The 25,099-nt window shown below is 37.8% G+C and overlaps 1 protein-coding gene across 1 annotated transcript in view; it reads left to right on the top strand.

Moving 5' to 3' along the window:
* The window catches only part of TTLL5 (tubulin tyrosine ligase like 5), a 150,415-nt gene that overhangs the window by 110,345 nt on the left and 14,971 nt on the right, over positions 1-25,099 (top strand). Inside the window, exons 32-33 of the mRNA XM_083349082.1 lie at positions 3,315-3,513; positions 17,558-17,781. Coding sequence (XP_083205208.1) covers positions 3,315-3,513; positions 17,558-17,781 — 423 coding nt within the window. The remainder of the gene's footprint in view (positions 1-3,314; positions 3,514-17,557; positions 17,782-25,099) is intronic.

Here is a 25,099-nt window from a genome sequence, read left to right as displayed (position 1 = left end):
TGTATGTATGTATGTATGTATGTGAAGTTTACCTGTTACATAGTTTTCTATAAAAAAAGGTAATACAGCAACATAAGACTCACAGTTTCAATTTCCATGTCACTGCAAGTACAGTAGTCCTCAACTTAGGATCACAATTGAGCTCAAAGTTTATGTTGTTAAATGAGACATTTGTTAAGTGAGTTTTGCACAACTGTTTTACGAGAGTTGTTAAGTGAATCACTGCAATTGATAAGTTAGTAACACGGTTGTTAAGTGAACCTGGCTCCCCCATTGCTTTTGTTTGGCAAAAGTTTGCAAAAGTTTGACCTTGTGAAACAGCAACAGTCATAAGTAGGAACCAGTTCCCAAACATCTGAGTTTTGATCACATGGTCATGGGGATGCTACAAAGGCTTAAATATGAAAAATGGTCATAAGTCACTTTTTCCAGGGCTGTTGTAACTTTGAACAGTCACTAAATGAACAGTTATAGGTTGAGGACTACCTATAGCCACAGTTCTTTTGTATGCTGTACAACCTTCTCTCAAGAGGAGGGGAGGGGAGGACATTACGGTGAACAAAATCTTCCTGTGTGATCTGTGTTTTGATAGACTTGGGGTTGGACAGAACATTAATACAGGGGCCAATGGGAGAACCATGTTGATATTAGTATTAGAAGTCTTAGTGCTAACTTTATCCATTGGCTTTTAGAAAACAAATATCTACTGTGAAAATATTTTTAAAAAGCAAGAATAAAAAGTATTAACAGCAAAAAAAAAGGACGACAGTACACAGGCAAGAGAAGGAACCACAATTTTTAAAATTGGATTGCATTCCAGGAACTACTGAGTCTTATGACCGGCTTCATATGCGAGATCTGTCAATCTACCACCTGTTTTGCACTGAACAAATGTGCTTGCTCTAGATTAGAAGAATGCAATACCACTGCAAGGCTCATGAAGTCAAACTTCAAAGCAATACAGTGAAACTTCCATTGATGTATAGCATTGTATTTCACAGCTGGACTCCCTCTCCAGAGAGTAAGGTTGAACTGGTTTTGTCTTTAGAAAAGATTTTTGCTCATTTGAAGAACTTTTTTTTCTGAAAAAAAATGTTAATGCTAGTATAATGAACGAGACAAACTCTAGTTTAGTTTTCTGAAGCCTCATAACCTGGATACCTACATACGCACTTCTTTGTTCTTTCCTGTTCTCTTTTTTACTTGTTAGCATATACTATGCATCCTAATATATACATGTGATCCGTATCTAAATATTAAAAATGCTTTTGAATTTCAATGCTTTTGCATGGTGTGAATTTGTGGTGTGTGTGTGTGAGAGAGAGGGGGGGGTGAATGTATTGTAATTTGTTTTGCAACACTAAATAAAAATAGGTTCCAAACTAATGCCAGTGTCATGGCTGGCAGAATACTGTTACTTAAGAAAACACACATATATAACTTGATATAACAACTTATTCCAACTTGTTCAGCTTTTACGCTCTGAGGAACTTTGGGTTATAAGTTCTATCTTGTGCAGGAAACATGGGTGCTTTAGATTTGTGCAAAATTGGATATTTTTAAATAGGTTTATAAAAAGATTTTCAGGAAGAAGCACTTCCAGTCCTAAACATCAGCTATTAAGATCACAAGACCAGCTAACATCCTTTGGACTCTTTCATTTACCTCTTCTTTCCACAGAGTTTAGCTAATTCACGTAAATTTTTCTTTTGGGCTCATGTTGAGCTTTGGGATGTTCATCAATATTCTGATCACATTCATTGCTTAAGGATAAGCTGTCTTTTTTTTCTATGCCTGGACAACCTCTTGATTTGTTCTACAGCCATAATCAAGACCCAAGATTGGTGTACAACCCCATTTGATTTAGGAGAATATTTATGGATTTCTCATATGCAGTTTTTGGGAAAAACTCAGTAATTTCCAAACAAAAAAAATGGCTCTTTAGGGTATTTTACATGAAGCACTGTCATATTCCATGTCTTTTTCAACTGTGGAACAGATTCTTTGGGGGAAGCTGATTAGATTAATGTTTTAGCATGTCGGACTTCATATCTTGATACTGATTTAATACAGGTATGGTATGTCCTTCTACTATTTAATACAATTGCATGGTAGCCTCACAAGTTGACTAACATATCCCAAATTAATCAAGAGCAGTTAATATAATGGTTGGAAGAGAAACAGTTGCCAAGAAGGTCACTGTAGGTTATCCTTGAGATGATCCAAACTATTGGACAGGCATGTTCAAGATGATTACTTTGGGCACATGGAATAGCTAAAACAAACAAAGGAAGCATCAATTGGTTTGAATTATAAAAATGCCTATTTCAGACATTCTAGAAGAATCAATGTGTATTTGTCTGCAGAAATACTTCTTCAGCAAAACTATATTACAAGGTCAGGGATAATGATTTGTGCAATAATAGGCCTGTATATTCTAAGCCACAGAAGACAAACAGGAATCAGGGTAGAACATCTGGCAGGAATATGGAATATTAAAGCATGGCTGAGTAAATTTACAATCCAGGAATCAGAAGTTTCTGTACCTGCAAATCTATTTTGAGATTATCCAACAGACATTTGTTGGAAAATCTCCTCTTGTTCTTGAAACCTGGAATACGATACATTTTTTAGTATATGTTCCTCCATCATATAAATTGTGGTAGCTAATGTTATTACTTATTCATAATAAGTAATCGTGGATGAAAAGTGAAACATTTTCAAAGGAAAAACCAAGAAATTTCAGTTGCCTTTTGGAAAAGCACCTTTGGGACAACCATGACCTGGATGATTGAGAATCTCCACTCACACTTATTCATAAGTTTCTGAACTTTTTCCAAGTATTGAGGGGCAGGTTTTAGGTGTATATCAAAATCTGATACACTGTCAAATCCTACTATACATTCAGTTGCTTACAAGAAATTATACAATTCAAAAATTAAACTTCCTTGGTAATGATCTCTAATAAAGCTAAACTGCAAACAAAGCTGCAATAGACTCTGCCTCCTGATTCAAAGAGAGGTTGTATTTCCAAAGTAATGAGTTATTTCTGATGTCCCTAAAGAACAGGAATGCATGCTAAGCACAAAAATCTCCTTACCCAAGAGGTTTCATGGTGTACCCCATATAATATATTTTTTTCTTTGATTAGCAACATATGGTGAAGGCTGTATTCTTTTTTGTTGTAGGTCTGGCAACATTTTTGTAACTTTCAGGTCAGCAAGAAAAAAAAAGATAATTGGGCATACTGTTTCTTTGTGTTCAGACATTACACTGTCACTGTAAAGATTTAAGTGAAACTGTTTTCATTGCAGGACGCTACAATCTGACAGTTTTGCCTGGGAAGGGGATTCAGAGAACAGCATACATAGTAAGTTGATAGGAAGCCAACCAGTGCATCCCAAGACCCCGCCAAGCCTCGGCAGCTATCAGCTCCATTTTGCCTTGCAGCAGCTTCAACAACAAAAGCTTCAGTCACGGCAACTTTTGGACCACAGCCGAGCACGGCATCAGGTGACTAAGATGCATGAGGCTACATATTATTGGGGAAATATATAGGCCAAAAAAAAAATCCCATATGGAGTTTTATTTATTTTTTTATTTTAATCCCATTTATATCCCGCCCTTCTCCGAAGACTCAGGGTGGCTTACAATTTAAGCACAAACCAATGTGCTTAGCAATAGTCTTCATTCTATGTATATGCCTGCTTATTAGGGCTTTCGCCCCCCCCCACCCCAAGCAGCATTATTACAAAGTCAGCTTATTGCTCCCAACAATCTGGGTCCTCATTTTACCTACCTTGGAAGGATGGAAGGCTGAGTCAACCTTGAGCCTGGTGGGATGCGAACCTGCACTAATTGCAGGCAGCTGGTGTTGAGCCAAATATGGTAAAAATTAGAATCTGGGTGGGGGTTTTTTGGTTTTTTTTTTTAGAAATCACAGAAGTTTGGTTAGCTATATAAGTAGTAACCATGGAGACTGGAACTTCTATCACTAAGCAATGCAGTGGTAAAGTGAGGATCGGGGGTTGTTAAGCTAATCCCATGTGGTTTGCAACTAGGCCAGAAGGCAGAGAAAGTATGGTGGGCAGTGCAAGCATAGCGGAGCTGGGGATACGGTTGTTGAATAGGGGAGATTGCAAGGCGCGACGTGAGTATGGTGGGGCCAGGATGAGAGAGGGTTGCAAGCGACTTATTGGAGCGACTTGTGACCTTCCCTGCTGGCGTCCCCATTAATTTTGCTTATAGAAAGCTGGTAGGGAAGGTCACAAATGGCAGTAGCAGTAGCACTAAGATTTATATATCGCTCCATATCGCTTTATAGCGTGCTCTGAGCAGTTTACAATGTCAGCATATTTCCCCTAACGATCTGGGTCCTCATTTTACTGACCTTGGAAGGATGGAAAGCTGAGTCAACCTTGAACTAGTGAGGATTGGACCCCTGGCATTGGACCTGCACCATCAGGTTGACCAAATAATGGTCATCTGACAGTGATTCTGCAACCCTCAAGGGCCAAGTATCCAGATGGCAATACCATGACTGCAGGGGTGCTGTGATGGCTGGAACCTTGTGGACCAATTGTAAGTCTCCTTTTACAGCACCATTGTAGCTTCAAATGGTCACTGAAGGAATGGTCGTTAAGCAAGGATTACTTGTATTTTAATTTGCATGGTAATTTTGCAACCACAGTTTCCTACAAATTGAAAGATTCTTGTATTCTTATATCAGCATATAAAGAAAGAGTGGGGAAAGAGAGAAAGCAAGCTTAACAGCATCTAGGTTGTGCAAGAAGTCAAGAGGTAACAGAAGGCAGTAGGGACAGATAGTTCTGTACAGAAATTTAAATTACCGGTTAATGTTCTATTTTTAATCAGATCAGTTTTGAAATTCAAAATCACAGCTCTGTAGATTTTTGTATTGATCGATGCATTGGATTTTGTATCCTATAGTGCCAAATTTCTTTTTTCTTTGGTTTATATTTATTAGAATATATATCCTGCATTTCATTCAGAAGCTTAAGAGAGCATTCCCTCTTCCTATTTTTCCCCATACGAGCAACCCTGTGTGGTAGGCTGGGCTGATAGAGCAGGACTAGTCCAAAGTCATCTAGTGGGCTTCTTTGTTAAAGGCAGAGTGGATCCTGGATCCCTTGACTCCTAATCCAGCACCTTAATCACTATTATAAACATAGGTTTTCTTCCCCAATATATTTCCAGTCTGTCTAATTGCTTTCATTTATTAGTTTAGCTTTAATAACTTAAAAGCTTGGGAAATATATTACTAAATATACTAAGTATTTTATTAGCATGTTTTTTCATTGTACCTAGAATAATGAACATTACCCTTCATATTAGCTAGCCTTACTGTAATAAATAGTAACTTTACCTAAAGCCTAACACCGCACAATTTATTTCCATGTAGCAAATATGGCACAATAATTGCTTTGTTCTTTATGATATCATACTTGAATCTGTTGTGCAAATATATGGTTTTTCTAGCATACTTTCTTAGCTTTATGTTTTCAAAAATCCTTTACCCCAAACTGCGAGCATTAGGTACAGAAGAAAGCCAAAAATTAGCTCCTGTTGTGGTTTCCTAAAACATTTTGGACAGAAAACTGCTAAGGGGAAAAAAAAGAAACCTCCAATAGATTGACAATGGCTATGAGGTCTGCTCATATAGCTTCTCCCTTCATTTTCAGCTCTTTCCAACTTTTACTGAAAAAGAAATACTAAGCATGTTTTTAATGTCTGTGCAAGGGGACTCTGCTTGGCTAACCTTGTAAGTTAACTTGTGTGAAGGGGGCCATGATGCCTGGCTCTTTTAATTGCTGACATGGAGATGATGTTGTTCTTGGCTTGGGGCAAAGCCATTACTCAGGAGTTTCTCTTCAAGTGATCCTTTGTTAAGCTTCTGTTTGCATCTCCTACGCTCCCTCTTCCAGTCCCTCTGAGCACAGACGTCCTGTGGCAGACTTATAAAGATCATTGCCACATCTCAGGCTCAGGAAACACTGAAGTTTCCATTATTAAAGAAAAGGGGCTTTAATGCAGAAGCTCTCTCTTTGCCCCTGGAGCAATAAAAGATTGAAACGATTTAAATGTAAAAAAAAAAACAACAACAACTGGATTACAACCGGATATTCCCTGCCCTCAATAATCAGCAAGTTTACTGATATATTTCCTGTTAACCTTAGGGAATAAGAAACAAATGTCTGCCTAACTAATTTGTGTACGTTTTCCCATTCACTCAGTCAATACCAGGTTTTCTTCATCTGCTGCATGGGGGCCAGGTTATCTGTGGAACCTCCTATCCCTAAAGACTTCTGCCCTACCAGATCAGATAGGGTTGGTACACTCCTGGTTCCTTCCCTTAGTTCCCATCAAATATTGCCACTGAGGGGAGCTAGGAAGCATGCCTTTTCCGTGACAGCCCTATACCCTATCGAACACTCATCCCCTGAAGTTCAGCGGGCCTCTATACTCCTAGCCTTCCTTAAAGCTTTCTCCCCACTCCCTCAAAGGCTGTATAACAGACATGTCAAACACAAGGCCCGGGGGCCAGATCCGGCCCGCGAAGTGGTTTCATGTGGCCCGCGAAGCCATCCTGGAAACAGTGAGGGAACGGCCCCCACTGCCTTAGCCCTGGCCCAGAGACTCTCCTTCTACCAGAGACCCTCAGATCTGTCCCACTCCTGCCCAGGCCCCCATAGGCACCCTTGATGCAAACGATGTAGAGCTGGCCATGCCCACCCAGTAGGCCATACGCACTTTAGCCACACCCACCCAGTAGGCCACACCCACCCAGGCCATACCCACCCGGCCCCTTGAGGGCAACCGCAATGCTGATGTGGCCCTCAATGAAATTGAGTTTGACACCCCTGCTGTATAAGGTTAGATGACTGCACATCAAAAGGTTGGTTTGGTGCCAGGTTTTTGTTTTTATTGTATTTATTTTTATAGTTCCATGGTTTTTATGTTTTTATAGTGCAATGGTTTTTCTGCTGTTTTAACTTTTGATTAGGGCAGGGGTAGGCAACCTCGGCTCTGTTATGACTCGTGGACTTCAACTCCCAGAATTCCTGAGCCAGCTTGGCTGGCTCAGGAATTCTGGGAGTTGAAGTCCACGAGTCATAACAGAGCTGAGGTTGCCTACCCCTGGGTTAGGGTATGCCCAGATTTGGTTCTAAGTTGGGCAGCTGTATAAATGTTTTAAAATAAATAAATAAATTTTGACAGGATTATTTGTCAACCACTGCTTCTCTTGAGTTCTTGAAAGCTCATGTTTGTGCCACAAGTAGTAAACTCTAGCCATCCCATCTTCTATCGGCCTTTTTCAGTTTCCTTCCGTTTTTCCAAGGGTTAGTCAGGGTTAGTCTTCAGTGACTCTTGCCTTCCCCAAATGTTACGTGTCCAAACTACTTCAGCTGTAGCGTCATCATTAGGGCTTCCAGGGAGTTGCCTGGTTTTTCTTCCTCTAGCATCGAGAGGGATTTGTTCTTGGATTCTAAGGTTCTCTCAACAGGTTTTGTCAGCGCTTCAGTTCAAAGACATCAGTTTTTCCATTCTTCAGTCTTTCAGAGCCAAATGTTGCAACAACAACAAAATAACATTGTCTTGACAATATGTATTTTGTTTTCGGTCTGATATCTCTGCCCTTCAAATGAACTAGAATAGATTTAGCAGTCTTACCCATAATATGTTTGAACAAGGACAGAATTTGAGTCTTCTCGTGCTCCTCCCTATGTTCTGGTACCTTACGCCGCATAGCTGTGTATTGATCTCAGTTCTTTGGACTATAATAATGGCAATTCCTATGTGAGTGAATGCTTACAGAACAGTTTGTAAGCAACTCCTATTAAAACTTTCGTGCTGTTTTTTTCTTGCATGATATTAATTAGCATGGATTTTCAATTCAGGAACAGTTTTGCATTTGAAAATTATAGATGCTAATTTAGATGTGTATAATTAAAACAACACACACATACACGCTAAAATGAAGTATTATTTTACAGTGAATTAATTGGTCATTTGAATAATAGGGTACTCTTGTTCCTGTTAGGAAAATATTCTGTGACAAGTCTTCTTAGGAAATTAAGCATGGTGCTTACCTAAATAGTTGTGCTTATGGACCTTCCTCATTTTAAACATATGATTTCTTCCTGAAATACCACTTAAATATTAAGTATATAACAAATGTTTTCATGTAGAATTGGGAGGTGACTAAGACATGAGTCACCATGGACACGGCCTGCTGGTGCAAAAAAACGTACAATTGGTGCAGAAGCTGAACCTGTAAAAAAAAAAAAACCACCAGGTCATGGGTCCAGGTAGAGTAGGAGCCATGGGTCCAGGAAGTCTGCCAAAGTGCACACTAACTCTGATTGGGGAAGTGCATCCCCAAGGTGGAAAATCTACTAAAGTGGGAGTGGGGCTTAAAACCCACAAGTACTTAGTCTTGCCTGGATTTTCCGAAGCCTGCTCCTCCCCATCCAGACCTTCACAGCCTCCAGGCATGGTGAATGGACCTTGGCAGAATTGCTTGGTTAGTCCAGCATGCAGATATGAACTGGGTATCATTGGCAACCTGAAAATTGTCCAGATCCACTAGGTCAGACATGTCAAACACAAGGCCCGGGGGCCAGATCCGGCCCGCAAAGTGGTTTCATGTGGCCCGCGAAGCCATCCTGGAAACAGCGAGGGAACGGCCCCCACTGCCTTGGCCCTGGCCCAGAGACCCTCCTTCTGCCAGAGACCCTCAGATCTGTCCCACTCCTGCCCAGGCCCCCATAGGCACCCTTGATGCGAACGATGTAGAGCTGGCCACGCCCACACAGTAGGCCATACAAACTAGCCACGCCCATCCAGTAGGCCACACCCACCCTGGCCATGCCCACCCGGCCCCTTGAGGGCAACCGCAATGCTGATGCGGCCCTCAATGAAATTGAGTTTGACACCCCTGCTTAGGTCTAGCAGTGTTCTCTGAAAGAGGGGGCAAACAGCCATCTCCTTCAAGAGAAGTGGGACCGTTCCCTCCCACATGTTTTGTTTCTCATTATTGTCTATTTCAATTAAAAGAGAGGGTTCTGCACTATCAGAATAAAAGAATACAGTCATGTTTTAGTTATTAATAACTGTTTTAAAATAGTTAATATTCTTGATTACTCTGGAACTGTATACAGCAAGCTTTTTATATACTGTCTTTATTTTTTGCCCATCCCTTTTGTTTCACTGTCTTTGGTTCTTTACTTTCTGGTTCTTTTGTCTTTGTCTCCCTCTGCTATAACTTTCTTTGGAAATTACTTTTGTAGGCCACATACAACAGTCACGCCAGGAATGTATTAAATATATTTTTAGTGTAACAGCTGAGAAGAAGGAATTGGATCTGGCTTCTGCGGTTCATAGTTTAGGAACTTCTGGTTCGTTCTGTTCTTCAGTTTGAGTCTTCTTTCTGTTTATTTTCTTGCTTCTTTTTTCTTCATGAATCCGTGATCTTCAAAGAGTATCTGTATAGTGTGTATGACATACATCTTCATAAATTTTGCATGCCATCTGAGATAGATAGTATTCCTAAGAATTGTTGATTTACATTCTTGAAGCAGGAAGAACTTGCTCTCTCTAAGGTTATCTGGGAAAAGGGGATTGCTGGATTGCTTTGTTAATAAGCCTTTAAAATCATGGTTTTTCTCCTCAGTTTTTTTACACATCTTTTGCCAAGAAAAGGGACTGTGTATTATGCCTGTCCCAGAGTTTTGGTTTTTAAAGCATTTAAGATAAAGCTTGCTATACAGGAAGATGTTTAACTCGATTTTAGAGCATATGTTTTGTATGAAAATGATAATTGATTCAATGTTTGGCATATGAAGGTAGATCTTTAGGATTGTAATTCTAGACTGTTAATCCTGAAATCTTTAATTTTTACTTCTTTATCGACTGAATTACTCATTAGTCTTATATAGCCTGCCGCTTTTGAAAATTTATTGGCCTTGCTGATTGGAAGTTCTGGGAATGGTAGTCCATGTAGTACAAATGAGAAAGCTGAGATAATTTCCTAGAGGCACTAAAAATCTAACAAATTGTCAGATCCCCTCAGGATTATATTAGTGCAAAGAAATAAACATGCACACAGGCAATTCCAGACATGCTGTACATAAATACTGAAGTGCTTGAATCTTTGGAAGTTTTAAACTTTGGAACATTGGATGGTGATCCTTCCCTATGAATAAAAAGTGCAGAAGCTTTTTGTTTGTTTGTTTTGCTTCTTGGGAGCAAAAATCTGCTTGGGAGATTATTTTTCTTGTACTAGATCTGTTATGCTATTTTTTCTTTATTCTAGAAGCTGTATTTTCACTCATAGTCTTATTATGTAATTTGTTGTTAATGCTTATTAAACTCTAATGATACTTCGAATAAGGACCAAGTGGGACGCCACATAAAATGTGTGATTGTGTTCAAAGCAACTTGAGAGATCCAAGCTTGAGAGACTGGATACAACTCACCAATAGAGATTTAATTAAAGATACAATGCACAGCACTCTAAAAACAAAGATAATTAAGTAGAAGTTGTCAATCAAAGCATATAGAGTCCATGTTATTACTCAGGCAAGATGATAGTGTTAGTTAGAAGAATTTCCTCACTAAGACAAAAAATATTTTTCTGATAAAGCATGCGGCCTCAAAACACTCCTTTTCCACCTGGCTGACCTGGACTGACAGGCATTTTAATTATGTTTACAATTTTTAGTTTATTTTTAATTTTTAATTTTAATTTATTGCACAGATGACTTTAATTTTAATTTTATCTTAATTTCTGTACTTATTATATGTTATTGTTGTTAGCCGCCCTGAGTCCTTCAGGAGATAGGGCGGGATATAAGTCATAATAATAATAATAATAATAATAATAATAATAATAATAATAATAATAATAATAATAATAATAATAATAATAATAAAATAAAATAAAAAATAATGCTGTGCTGTATATTGGTTAAGAATGTGTATGAGGAAACGGTACCTTCTAATACCTTCCAATTACTGTCCAATCAATAGTAATCTTTTCTCCAATTTCCTTCCAAAATAATTTGACTTGGTGGTGATCTTTACAATCTAGAGAAAAAAATACCTAGAGATATATGTATATTTTTGCATTTTCTTGAACAATGTATTATCAAGTTCCGACGTATGGGCTTTTCAAGTGACTCTGAGGCATTGTTTACCTTGAAAGTCCTTTATTAGCCTAATACACCGGCAAATGCTTGCTCGAAGGAAGCTGGAATCTGAAATCTCCACCCCTTGCACAATATATTAAAACACAATTCTCCACCTTTCTAATTTTGTCATTAATCATATTCTCCAATTAATTTAAAGAATCAGTTTCCCTTCTGTTAGAAGAACCGCCAAAGCCTTATTTATCTTTAGAGAGACAAATGGCCTTGAAAGTGCATTCCTATTCTTCCCTCCTCCCAACTTTAAACTAAAGCAATACACAAGTCTTAAAGCAATATACAAGTTTAACATATGAAATAGCTACTTCTTCATCTCTTGTCAAGCAATAACATTTGATGTTAGCAGTGTTGACATGTATATTCTATATGTCTTTATCACATACAGATATCTTTCTATACACGTTCAAAATTTTGTGTCCCTTCATATTTTTCCCTTTACAACTGATGAACAAATTATTTTTTCACTGATCTCTCTTTGAGAAAACCTGAGTGGAATTTCAACATTACTGAGACTTAGAGATGGAATGGAAAAGTACCAACACCCCTCTCCCCCCCCCCCAAGTAATTGAAAGAAGGTATATTGTTCATTGCCACCTCCTTGTATCCTGGCTGAAATGAGATGCTGGATGAGCCACAATGATCAATTCCCTCTCTGGTTGGAGAGAAGAAGAGAAACATGTTTCTAAACAAAACATAACTGCTAGCATGATCTAACTTGGAGGAGATTTTTGTAGATGCCTGCAACTACTTTGAAGCTTCAGAAAAGATTCAGTCATAAAGAGAAGAGTCTAGCGGAGGAAGAATTTGGCTTTCTGTTTAGAACATAGCAGCTTACATGCTTGTTCTGCTATTAAGAACCTAGCTCCAGACTGATCCATTTAGGGTGATGGCCCAATAATTACTGTCTTTATGGGGAAGTGAGAGAGAGGAAGAATGAATTCTGACAGATACAGGTAATCCTCGACTTACGACCACAATTGAGCCCAGCATTTCTGTTGCTAAGTGAGACAGTTAAGTGAATTTTGCCCCATTTTATGACCTTTCTTACCACAGTTATCAAGTGAATCACTGCAGCTGTTAAGTTAGTAACATGGTTGTTAAGTGAACCTGGCTTCCCCATTCACTTTGCTCATCAGAAGGTCACACATGACTCCGACATGTAACCGTCATAAATATGAACCCAGTTGCCAAGCATTGGAGTTTTGATCGTGGAGATGTTGCAATGGTTGTTAGTGTGAAAACAGTCATAAATCACTTTGTTCAGTGCTGTTGCAACATTGAAGGGTCACTAAATGTACTGTTGTAAGTCAAGGACTCTCTGTATCTGAGGCTCTCCTTTAACATCAACAAAAAGAAAAGAAAACTACAGATACAGAGGAAGCTACAATTGTACAAGAAACTGTAAACACTGAGCCAGATCTCTCTCATCCAGTTCCAAGTTCTCAGCATTTGATCTCTGCCACTTCCTTTAAAACAGGAATGAGGAAGAAGGGCTCTGGATATTACCGAACTACAGAGCCTGATGTATCCAACCATTAATCATAATGGCTTGGACAGTGAGAACCTTAATTGAGAAAACCCTTCACTGACTGGTCCCCAGATTACTTAGCCCTCCTTCAAACAGACCACCAAAATCTTGAAGCATCAGAATATTTATTAGCTTTTATTGCTGAACAGGAACCCTCAAAGGAAAACACTCTCAATCAAATGTTTACAACATAAAAGGGGAGTTTTGTAAGGTGAAGGTCAAAGACATGGATTGTCATCTGTTTAGGTCTTCTAGGGTGAGATGCTAACTTACTTTCTCAAATAATAATTCCAGTTATTTCCATAGAGTTATTGCAAGGTTCAAACAATTTGTAACTTGTTCTGTCTACTTCCAAATGTTCTGTCTACTTCCGACCTGCGCTCCTTCCGGCGCGATCTAAAGACTTATCTCTTCGAACAAGCTGGCCTGGCCTGATGGGATGGGGTTGGGTTTTATTATTTTTAATGTGTTTTAACTTATTGTAAGAGCTGTGGGCATTTTGTTTAATCTCTTTTAATTTTTGTATTTTGTCTTTTAATATGTACTGCCCTGTTCACCGCCCTGAGTCCTTTGGGAGAAGGGCGGTATACAAATAAAATTAATAATAATAATAATATTGAGTTATCTTTGCAAAATGAATTGAGGTGACAAAGACCGGAGACTTTTCTTTAGCAGGAGAATCAAAATCCTGTGCATGGTTTTTGGCTTTGGAATACAGAGACAATTATGTTTTGGTTCACAGGATGATAGGAAATGAGATTTTCAGTTCTTTTCCTGCTGCCTGAATGCTAGTGGGTTGTTATTGATTTTTGATTTGATTTGATTTGATTTTTTGGTATTTCATTATATTGAATGGTGCCATGTACAGCGTATTACGAGCTGTTATTTGTGTAAATGGTGGTTTGAAAAAGTCACAGAACCAACATTGTGCAAACTGTAATGATTTCTTAATATTTATCTATTCTAACAGACATTTTAAAGATTTCTTGCTCAAGAGTGTGTGGGAGAAGGTGGCTGTTACTGGCCAAACGATTAAATTAGATTAATCATTTGGTCATATTTCAGAAAATTGGTATACATACACACATGCAATTTTGTGAATGTTTCTGAGTATAAGCAGGGTTTGTTCTGGCTTTGAAATACAATATGTATGTGTGGCAATTTGTAGCTTATATAGGTGCTGTTAAAACAATCCCATAGCACTATTTTCAACCTAGTATCAATTATTCTTCAAGAAAACAATTTCTTCAACACAAATAAAGAAACATTCTTTAAAAAAAATTACAGATCCTGTTGCCAGGTTTAGTAACTTGATTTAATTTGCCTAACAATAATTTGCTAGGCCTTTCTTCCCTCCCTTAAGCAGTCTTTGACTGACTGAAACTGTGGAAAAATGTGGCCATGGCTCACTCAAATGTGTTGGCCTGATTTCATTGATCTAAGATGATTTGTTAGAAAACAGTAAAGAAACGAATTGTCTGATTTGGCCTAACGTCTATATGACTTCCTGTTTCAAACCTAGATGCACACAGCAAAGAACTATTCAAATGATAAATGCTTTTATAACAAATGATAAATGGTAAATGTTTAATCATGATGAAAGAAATAGGATGGTGCTCCATACTTGTTATCTGGTTGCCAAATTCTTGAAATACTTAATGCTTTACACACAGGGCTCATAATACATACTAAACTTATATTTCTATTAATTAGATTTTTATCTTATCTTTCCCACACCATTTCCCAGTTAGTTATATATTGCAGTGTACATAGATCATCCCCTTTCTATTTTGTCAAGAAGGTGGTAGGGAATTTCTACCTTTTTCATTTCAATTTTCATTTCTCACTTCAAAAGCATTAGTAATACTTTTGAATGATCTCTGGCTTGGGTGGGATCCTTGCCTTATTTGACCTCTTGGTGGCTTCCGATACCATCGACCATGGTATCCTTCTGGATCAACTTGGAGGATTGGGGTGAGTGGCATGAGTTTGTTCTGGTTCACTTCCTTTCTCTGGAGTTGATTCCAGTCCATGGTGATCAGGGAGGAAAGATTCTGCCCCTGGCCCCCATTCTGGGGTTCTTCAGGGATTGATGCTCTTCCCTCTTCTGTTTAACAACTACATGGGACTGCTGGGTGAAGTTATCCATTGCTAGACAGTGAGGATATCAGTATGTTGATAACACCAGCCCGTACATCTTTGCTTCTGGATGGGAAACAACAGGTTTCATCCAAATCCTGGCAAGACTGAATGGTTTGGGATTTGGGGGCCCTCTGGTTCTAGAATTATAACTTTCTGGTGCTGGATGGGGTTGCACTGTCCAAAACAATCTGCAATCTGAAGGTCCTCAAGTATTCATGAGTCCTGCTTGATAAGCAAGTGGTATATCGTGCATCAATTGCACTTGTTCCTGGATCAAGTGGCCTTACTCATGGTCACTCATGCCTTGGACAAATTCTATTTGAACTGTTGAGGGGCACTCTACATGGGACTGCCCTTGAGGAATATCTGGAAACTTCAGCTGGTGGAAGATGCCGTGGCATGAGCAGTTATATGTTTTTTGTACAGCACACATTACATCTCTGCAGCACAAGCTGCATTGGTTACTAGTTTGTTTCCAGGTCCAATTCAAGGTGTTGGTGTTGACCTTCAAGCCCTACTTGACATGGGACTGTATTGTTTGGGGGGGCCATCATTGCCCAATTTCATCTACCAGATTTAACAGAATGGGCATATTACGGAGTCAGTCATCTAGGGAATTATATTTGGTGCCTAGGCAGCAGGCCTTTTTCTGCAGCGGCCCTGTGCTGTGGAATCATTCCCCCCCGCCCCGCCCAAGGTAAGCATACTTTCGTTGTTTCTAAGCTTCCAAAACTCCCTGAAGACCTGGTAAAATCAGCAGGGGATGGGTGAACTAGTGAGGTGCCCATATTACTATTAACATCCCTTTGTCTATTATTCTTGCTTTAAGTGTTTTTATTGTTTTAAATGTTATATTATTTGTTAATGGCAAAGATATTAGATATTTATTGTTTTAGTTCTACATAACCCAAAATTACTTGCTTGGGAGATGCGCAGCCAGATACATACCTGGTCTTTATGTAAATTTAAGCTTTGATTTTGGTTATCTTGATTCATGCAATGTGAGAAAAGTTTGACTGTTTTCAAATGAGAAATATTGGTACAATGAATAACTATGTATATAGTGCTTTTTTGTTAAAAAAAACGGTGCCAAACTCACACATGTCATACAAACCGCCTTGCCTACCCTACAAGGTTCCATCCAAAAAAGGTGCCAGAACTCCGTTCTGAGCGTTCTATGAGGAAAAAAAGCTCTCTCTCTGTGTGTGTGTGTGTATCTGTGTATCTGTATGTGTATATATACATATACACATATACATATATATACACATACGTACACACACACACACATGTATATGTGAAATAAAAGTAATGGCTGTATTCTTTGTGACTTGAATTACATTGAAATTGTATTGAGCTTCTAATAATTCACAAATAGCATTTACTGATTGTTGGGAAAATTCATTCTAGCTGGTAAGATCATATGTTCTCTTGAGATCTTGTTCCATCTCTAAGTCTGTGTCTAATGTGTACATCTGAATAATAAGGCCTATAATATTTTTCACATGGGAAATAATGGAATTTAAAACCACACAAATAACCCTATAGAAATCCTAGTGCTTGTTGGAAATGTTTATATTGAATACGACACAACTCATGCTACTGTGTACAAATTATTTGGCTCACTGTACATTCAACAGCTCTCAGTGATTCCTTCAGATGCATTCATTGCACTTTTCTATGCTAGACGAAGTTTATATTTGCTGACCTTCAGATGCCTCTTTTGTTATCCAGGACTGTCATCCAGCATCATCTACGAGAAAACGCATTACTTCAGCCATCAACAAGTTTCTGATTTCTCTGGTTTTTCTAGGTTTTCTCCACCTAGAAAAACAGTACAGATTTTTGGATTTTAAACTACTGCTAGGGAGATCTGTCTGAATTTCCTTTGTCTTCCATCTCAAATTACAGCTGATTCATGCCTGATTAAGGTTTTTAGTTCAGTTTAGTTTGACAGGGGCACATACAATTTTTTCTTTTTAAATCTGTTTTAACTTTTGTATTTAGGTTTTTTAATTACCCTGTAAACCGCCCTGAGTCCTTAGGGAAAGGGCGGTATAGAAATGTAATAAAATAAATAAATAAATAAATAGTTTGTATTTGCTGAAATATTCACTCAGGTCAATCTTTTCTCTATAATCAAGAGTTTTCAACGTTTCTATCTCTCCCCCCCCACCCCCGCAAAAGTAGCTTCCCCTGTCTCCGCAGCATCTCTTATAAGAGACCACAGCAGGGTGAATCCAAGACTGGGTTAGTGTTAGATCCCCGTCCGTGTATGCTGATTGGAGCACATAGCAGCCAGAAAGCAAAACAAAGAAACAACTTTTTTGGGGGGGGGAAATATCTGCGGGCCCCCAAGAAAAACAGTTCTGACCTTTCCGTAGCCTCTTGACAATTATGCTGTTAAAGGTTGCTTTGTTGACTCTCCCCACTGGGTGATAGAGCTGCTTGTCTGTCTGCAGAAACACTCACAGAGCTAAGCAAGGCTTGTACAACAGGAAGGTTACACATTCAACCATTTCTCCATTATACAAGGAACTGTGAAATTAGTATTGTACAAAAACAACGATTTTATTATTTCCAGAAGCAGAAATCTAATCGTATGAACAGTTCTATTAGTCATAAAAAATAAATTCTTGCCCCCCCCTTTTTCTACTAGGCTTTGTTTGCCAGCTTCCCTACATCCAATATCAGTTCTGCATCCAGTCTGAGTTCTACAGCCTTGTCATCTAGTTCTTGTAGTCGCAGAGGATCAAGTTCCATTTCTGAAGTCCAGAATGCATCTGGTCTGCACAAAGTGATGTCATCCAAGAGTGCATCTTCACATTTGGTCCCTAAGCCCCCAGTCAATATCAGGAAAGTAGCATCTCAGAGAATATCCAAGTAAGTTTGTATTCCTTAATCCGAAGTAGTCCTGAAATTTTAGGTGAATAAAGGTTAACTTGCAAGGGTCCCTGATTTCTTCTTGTGGATATGAGGAAGTTTCGACGCTGAACTAAGGAATCCAATTGGATCTGGGATTTGTACTAGATGATTTTAACAATAGATAATATAGTTTATTTCCTGAATATGGTGGATTTTTTATTACCTCTGCATGTTACAACAAAGAGTTACATTAATTTATAAATGCTTGATGTTTTTGTACATTTGTACTTTGCAGATTTCTAAACTTTGGTCTTAACATATTGTAATAATTGCTTTCTGAAAGATTGATTATAGTTGTATTTAATTATGAATGTAAGTATGTATGTACCTATTTAACTTTTAAGTTATTTCAGTTGCATGACTCTTAAGTTACTATTATCTGATAAATTTGTTATCCTTTTTAAAAAAAGATTATTAAAGTGGAATCTGGCTTTTTTTTACATTCAGTTGTTTTGTGGCTTTCTACTACAGGTAGTCTTCTCTTTTTTTTTATTAAAAAGTTTTAACATACAATTTTTCCTTTAAAAATCCCCCCTTCCCCTCCCTTCTCCCTCCCCCCCTACCTCTCCCCCCTCCCCCCCGACTTCCCAGAGCTAAATACAAGGTATATAAAAAAAAACAATCATAAACAACCATATACTAACAACCATAAACTCTAAAACCCATCACTCTCTAGCTTATATAGGATAAATATATATATATATTAAATATATATAGAAAAACAAAAATAGAAAAAGAAAAAAAGAAAGAAGACTTATTCAAACGCTACATGAAACTTCTTAACCCTATACTTGTTCTGGATAAACTCAATCCATTTTCTCCATTCCATAATATAGTGTTCTTGCAAGTGATCTTTCAAATAGGCCGAAATCTTCGCCATCTCAGCCAGGTCGGAAACCTTTAAAGTCCACTCTTCTATGGTCGGCAATTCCTCTTTCTTCCAATACTGGCCTATCAAAAGTCTCGCTGCCGTAATTAAATTCAACATCAACTTAGTGTCCACAACTGTAGCATCTGTAATTATTCCCAACAAAAAAAGTTGCGGACAAAACTTTATCCTCTGTTTAAAAATCTTCTGCATATTCCACCAGAATTTTATCCAAAAAGCCTTAACCTTTTTACAAGTCCACCATATGTGAAAATATGTTTTCACAAAAAAAAATATTTTTTTTGAGGACTAAAAAGGTGAAGATTTGTGCAAGAACTATCTCTGATCATAGTCCAGTTTGGCTAGAGATTGATAAGGAGAATAGAGACAGGCGCTCGTGGCGCGTAAATGAGAATTTGTTCAGAAATCAGAGAAATGTGGAAGAATGTAAACAGCGGATGAAGGATTTTTTTGAAATTAATATGAATAAGGGCACCTCTATGGATATGGTTTGGGATGCTAGCAAGGCCTACATGAGAGGGGTCTTGATATATATGAATAATAAACATAGACGTGCTGTGGAAGCTAGGAGGAAAGAACTGGAGAATGAAATAAAGGAAAAAGAAAAGGCTTTGATTTTGAATTCAGAGGATGTGAAGACTAAGGAGGCTATTAAACTGTTAAGAGGACAATTTGATAAATTAATGGCTGACCAAGTGGCAACCAATTTGCGGTTTGCCAGGCATAATACTTTTTGCAACGCTAACAAACCAGGTAGATGGTTAGCTTATAGATTGAGGAAAAAACAAAGGGCTTCTAATATAGACAAAATTGAGTATAAAGGAAGGGTTGTGTTTCAACAGGACCTTATCAAGGGTGCTTTTGTGGATTTTTATTCTAAATTATATGCTAAGGAGAAGATTAATGAAAAAGACATTGATATATATTTGGAGAATGCTAGCATCCCAGTTCTTACGCAAGTACAAAAAGAGGAGATTAATCAATTAATTACAGAAGAAGACATTTTTACAGCAATTAAGGAATTGAAGGTGGATAAAGCACCAGGTACGGATGGTTTGTCTGCGGCTTACTACAAAAATTTACAATTAGAGATGATGAAACCGTTAAAGGAACTGTTCCAGACAATCCAGAGGGGGGGAAAGGTGCCACCGTCTTGGAGAACAGCTTTTATTTCTTTGATTCCGAAGGAAGACCAAGATGCTACTCAAGTTAAAAATTATAGACCAATATCGCTTTTAAATACAGATTACAAGATATTTGCTAAGGTTTTGGCTAATAGATTGATGAGGGTTCTGCAACAGGTGATTCATGGGGACCAAACGGGGTTTATTAGTGGTAGGCAAATGAAAAATAATGTAGTCTTCTCTTAATGACCACACAATTGGTACCAGCAACTCCATCACTAAGTGATGTAATCATTAAGAAAGATGTGTGATTGTGACAGACTTAGAATCTCACTTCTGTTGCAGTCTTAAGTAAATCACCCCAGTGGTTGAGATATCATGTGATCATGACGTGCAATTTTACTGCCACGCCTCTTGTTGGAAGCCAGCAATTGAGCATGCAAATGATGATCATGGCATCATGGGATGTTGCAACAGTTGTTAACATCCACCATTTGCAAAGTGCCCGAATTTTGATCACATGACCATGGGGACAGTGCAACGATTCTAAGTGTGAGAAGCAGTTGTAAAGTTACTTTTTCAGCACAGTCATAACTTCAAACAGTTGTTTAACAGGGCATTCGCTATCCCAACAAAAACAACAACAAAGAAGATTTTTGGCTGTACCACACAGGAGATACCATATCACTATCAATCCTCTTGTGGCTGAAAAACCAACAAACGTGTGGAATGTATGTACCAGCTACAAAATGGTTGCTATCTTATAGCTAGTTTTGTGGTAGCTAAATATATTAAGAATATTGCACAGATGGGTTGTCTGGAATTATCTGCGTCAAGTCCAGTATTTGGTAGGTTCCTTGACACTTTGACATTTTGACAAATACAAGAGATCTTTGTGCTTCATGGATACTTATCATTCAGAATATCAGTTCAAACCTAGGATACTGGATGAGCTTTATGGAATTTTTATATATGTGTTTTCTTCACAATATGCTTTGCAACCGGGTGCTTATAATGCAATAGCTGATGTTAATATTGACATGGGAACAGTTCCTACTCACCTATAAGCAAGTCAATTTTGTTTTCTATGAAAGAAAAATATGTATACTTCAGAGTTGCCAAAACATGTACAGTCCCGATGTGCCAATATACTTACAGGCAACTAATTCCCTCAAAATCAATTTTATCTAAGCATGTTTATTACTTGGTTGATAATAAGGATTTTTTTTTCACTGTGGTTTCTCAAACTTGCTTCATCATACCTATTTAGAATATTAAGAAATCCTGTGTAAGAAATTCTCTGAGCCAGCCAGAGGGAATAATTAAACTATTTATTTTAACTATAAAATTTTTACTATAGACTGCAGTGTCTTTCACAGTACCCAAAAACTGGATTCTACTGTTACAATGAACATTGCAACTGTTTCTGCTTTTCACTCACCAGTTTCATTTTTGCCCCCTGGATTACTGTATCATTTTTAGGATTTCAAACCACCATCTTTGGTTAAAAAAAGTATCTTTCCTTTTTAAAAAGCATCTTTCCTTACTGAAATGCTTCTTTTTTCAAAATTAGTTTATTTGATTTTTGGTCTTATATTTTAGCTGATGCAGAATGATACCAGCCCCTTCTGGGGGAAATCAACTTCCCTCATTCAACACTTACTTAAATATATTGTTTTCCTTGATTCACACTGTTAAAGAATTGGGTCACCAGTGAGTGCCAGAAGATCTTTGGCCTCATTATATGTACATATTTAGTGGGAGGCATCTATCCTGGATTTATGCCTACCTTATCAACCAGTAAAATTTTGTTTTAAATCAATGCAATGGACTCTTTCTGGTCAGCTATGCTAAAAATCTTTTAGCCATCATGATCTTTGAGATAAGGTAGGCTGCTAATCAACATATTTTGAGTCCTCTTTCAAACAAATTTGATAAATACTTGGTAATTTTGGGAAGTGGACATTCCAATCAAATTGACAATGTACGGGTGATTCCCCCCCCCCCCGTTTAGGAGAGGAATGTGTCAGTTCAGGTGACAAGCCATTTCAGTGAGTTCTTGTGCTTGCTAAGCAATAAGATGTATATTTGAAGATGCCGGGTTGCTGTAGTCACATATTGGCAAAGAGTATGTTTATCTTCTTGAGATAGATTTGCAGCTCCCTGGACAGACTTTATTTAATTGTGTTTTTGTGGTTTCTACTCTGTGACATGTAAGAGTGTGGGAAAGCTGGAAAAAGCTTGGCTTTAAAAATGCACAAAAGAGGGAAGAAGGAAGATTCTTTGGGGGAAAACAATTATTCAGAACAAAGAACACAATTTCAAGAACATGGCAACTAAATTTTTAACTTGGAACGTTAATGGACTAAATTCACCACAGAAGAGGAAGAAAGTTTTTCAATATTTAAAACAATTCAAGATAGATGTTATATGTCTGCAAGAAACGCATATTAGGGTTGTGGATCAGAAGTATTTATTGAACTCAAGGTTGGGCACGCAATTTGTTGCTTCTGCAATGAATAAGAAAAATGGAGTAGTTGTTTATATTAAAAGTGCTTTAACAGCTGACCTAATTGAAGCAGATAAGCATGGAAGATACGTTATGATAGAGTTGCTGCTAGAAGGTAAAAAGACGCTTTTAGTTGGATTATATGCTCCTAATCAACAACAAGCTGACTTTTTTAGTTTACTTCATACAAAGCTTACCCAGTTGGATTATAAATCTTTTATTTTTATGGGGGATTGGAATGGTGTTTTGGATGTACAGATGGACAAGGCTGGAGCTTTTAAGCGCGTCCCAAGTCATGCTAGACTGCCTAAATCCTTTTTTGAAATGAAGGATGACTTGGAACTGCAAGATATTTGGCGCGAGAGACATTTGCAGGAAAAGGATTATACTTTTTATTCTGACAGACATCAATCTTTTTCCAGGATCGATTTTATTTTGTTGACTAATGATTTTTTTTAAGGACTAAGAAGGTGAAGATTTGTGCAAGAACTATTTCTGATCATAGCCCAGTTTGGCTAGAGATTGATAAGGAGAATAGAGATAGGCGCTCGTGGCGCGTAAATGAGAATTTGTTTAGAAATCAGAGAAATGTGGAAGAATGCAAACAGCGGATGAAGGATTTTTTTGAAATTAATATGAATAAGGGCACCTCTATGGACATGGTTTGGGATGCTAGTAAGGCCTATATGAGAGGGGTGTTGATATATATGAATAATAAACATAGACGTGCTGTGGAAGCTAGGAGGAAAGAACTGGAGAATGAAATAAAGGAAAAAGAAAAGGCTTTGATTTTGAATTCAGAGGATGTGAAGATTAAGGAGGCTATTAAACTGTTAAGAGGACAATTTGATAAATTAATGGCTGACCAAGTGGCAACCAATTTGCGGTTTGCCAGGCATAATACTTTTTGCAACGCTAACAAACCAGGTAGATGGTTAGCTTATAGATTGAGGAAAAAACAAAGGGCTTCTAATATAGACAAAATTGAGTATAAAGGAAGGGTTGTGTTTCAACAGGACCTTATCAAGGATGCTTTTGTGGATTTTTATTCTAAATTATATGCTAAGGAGAAGATTAATGAAAAAGACATTGATATATATTTGGAGAATGCTAGCATCCCGGTTCTTACGCAAGTACAAAAAGAGGAGATTAATCAATTAATTACAGAAGAAGAAATTTTTACAGCAATTAAGGAATTGAAGGTGGACAAAGCACCAGGTACGGATGGTTTGACTGCGGCTTACTACAAAAATTTACAATTAGAGATGATAAAACCGTTAAAGGAACTGTTCCAGACAATCCAGAGGGGGGGGAAAGGTGCCACCGTCTTGGAGAACAGCTTTTATTTCCTTGATTCCGAAGGAAGACCAAGATGCTACTCAAGTTAAAAATTATAGACCGATATCGCTTTTAAATACAGATTACAAGATATTTGCTAAGGTGTTGGCTAATAGACTGATGAGGGTTCTGCAACAGGTGATTCATGGGGACCAAACGGGGTTTATTAGTGGTAGGCAAATGAAAAATAATGTGAGGCATATAGTTGATGTGTTAGAGTTTTTGGAAAGGAACAACCAGATCCCTGCGGCGCTAATCTTTCTAGATGCTGAAAAAGCTTTTGATCAATTGAATTGGCAATTTTTGATGAAAGTTTTAGATAAAATGGACTTTGGGGAAAATTTTTTACAACCGATTAGGGCATTATATCAAAAACAAACTGCCCGAATTATAGTTAATAATAGCCTGACAGAAGCATGTAATATTGAGAAGGGCACAAGGCAAGGGTGTCCGTTATCGCCCTTGTTATTTGTATTAACATTAGAGATATTATTGGTTAAAATACGGAATTCGGAAAAAATTAAGGGTATACAAATTAGAGATCAGGATTATAGATTGAGAGCATTCGCAGATGATCTGGTTGTTACAGTGACCCAGCCAGAGAACTCTGTTGTGGACCTGATGGAGATAATAACACAATACGGGAAGGTTTCTGGATTTAAAGTTAATATACAGAAAACCAAAATTCTGGCCAAAAATATGACAGTTTCGCAAAAGGCTCTCTTAGAAGGATTAACTGGATTTGAGATTGTTAAAAGGGTTAAATATTTGGGGGTGCTTTTGTCGCCCTCTAACACAAAGTTATATAAAAATAATTATGAAAAATTATGGGGGAAAATTCAAAAAGAATTGGAGAGTTGGGAAAAATTGCAATTGTCTTTGTTGGGACGGATCGCAGCAGTGAAAATGAATGTCCTGCCTAAATTTTTATTCTTATTTCAAATGATACCGATTCTTAAGAAAGATTCTAATTTGGAGGAATGGCAGCGAGGTATCAATAAATTTGTTTGGGCAGGGAAAAGGCCACGAGTTAAACTTAAGATTATACAGGATACTCGTGAGAGAGGTGGTCTTAAAATGCCTAATCTTAAACTATATTATGAAGCTGCTGCATTAGTAGGAATAAGTGATTGGATTAATTTGACACAAGAGAGATTATTAAATCTTGAGGGCCACGATTTGTTGTTTGGCTGGCATGCATATTTGCTGTATGACAAGAAGGTAGACAATGTGTTTAGAGTGCATATTTTAAGACAGGCATTGTTGAGAGTTTGGAAGAAGTATAGACATAAGCTAGATTGCAAGATACCACTGTGGGCAATTCCAAAACACGCAATAGAAAATATACATGCTGGTTTCAAACATGATGTGACTACGTACAAGGAGATCCTAAGCTTGGAAAGAAATGTTTGGTGT

Source organism: Vipera ursinii (assembly GCF_947247035.1).
Source record: "Vipera ursinii genome assembly, chromosome: 1".
Classification (NCBI taxonomy): domain Eukaryota; kingdom Metazoa; phylum Chordata; class Lepidosauria; order Squamata; family Viperidae; genus Vipera; species Vipera ursinii.
Note: the sequence above shows the minus strand (reverse complement) of the source record. Positions and strands in the feature narration are given on the sequence as shown.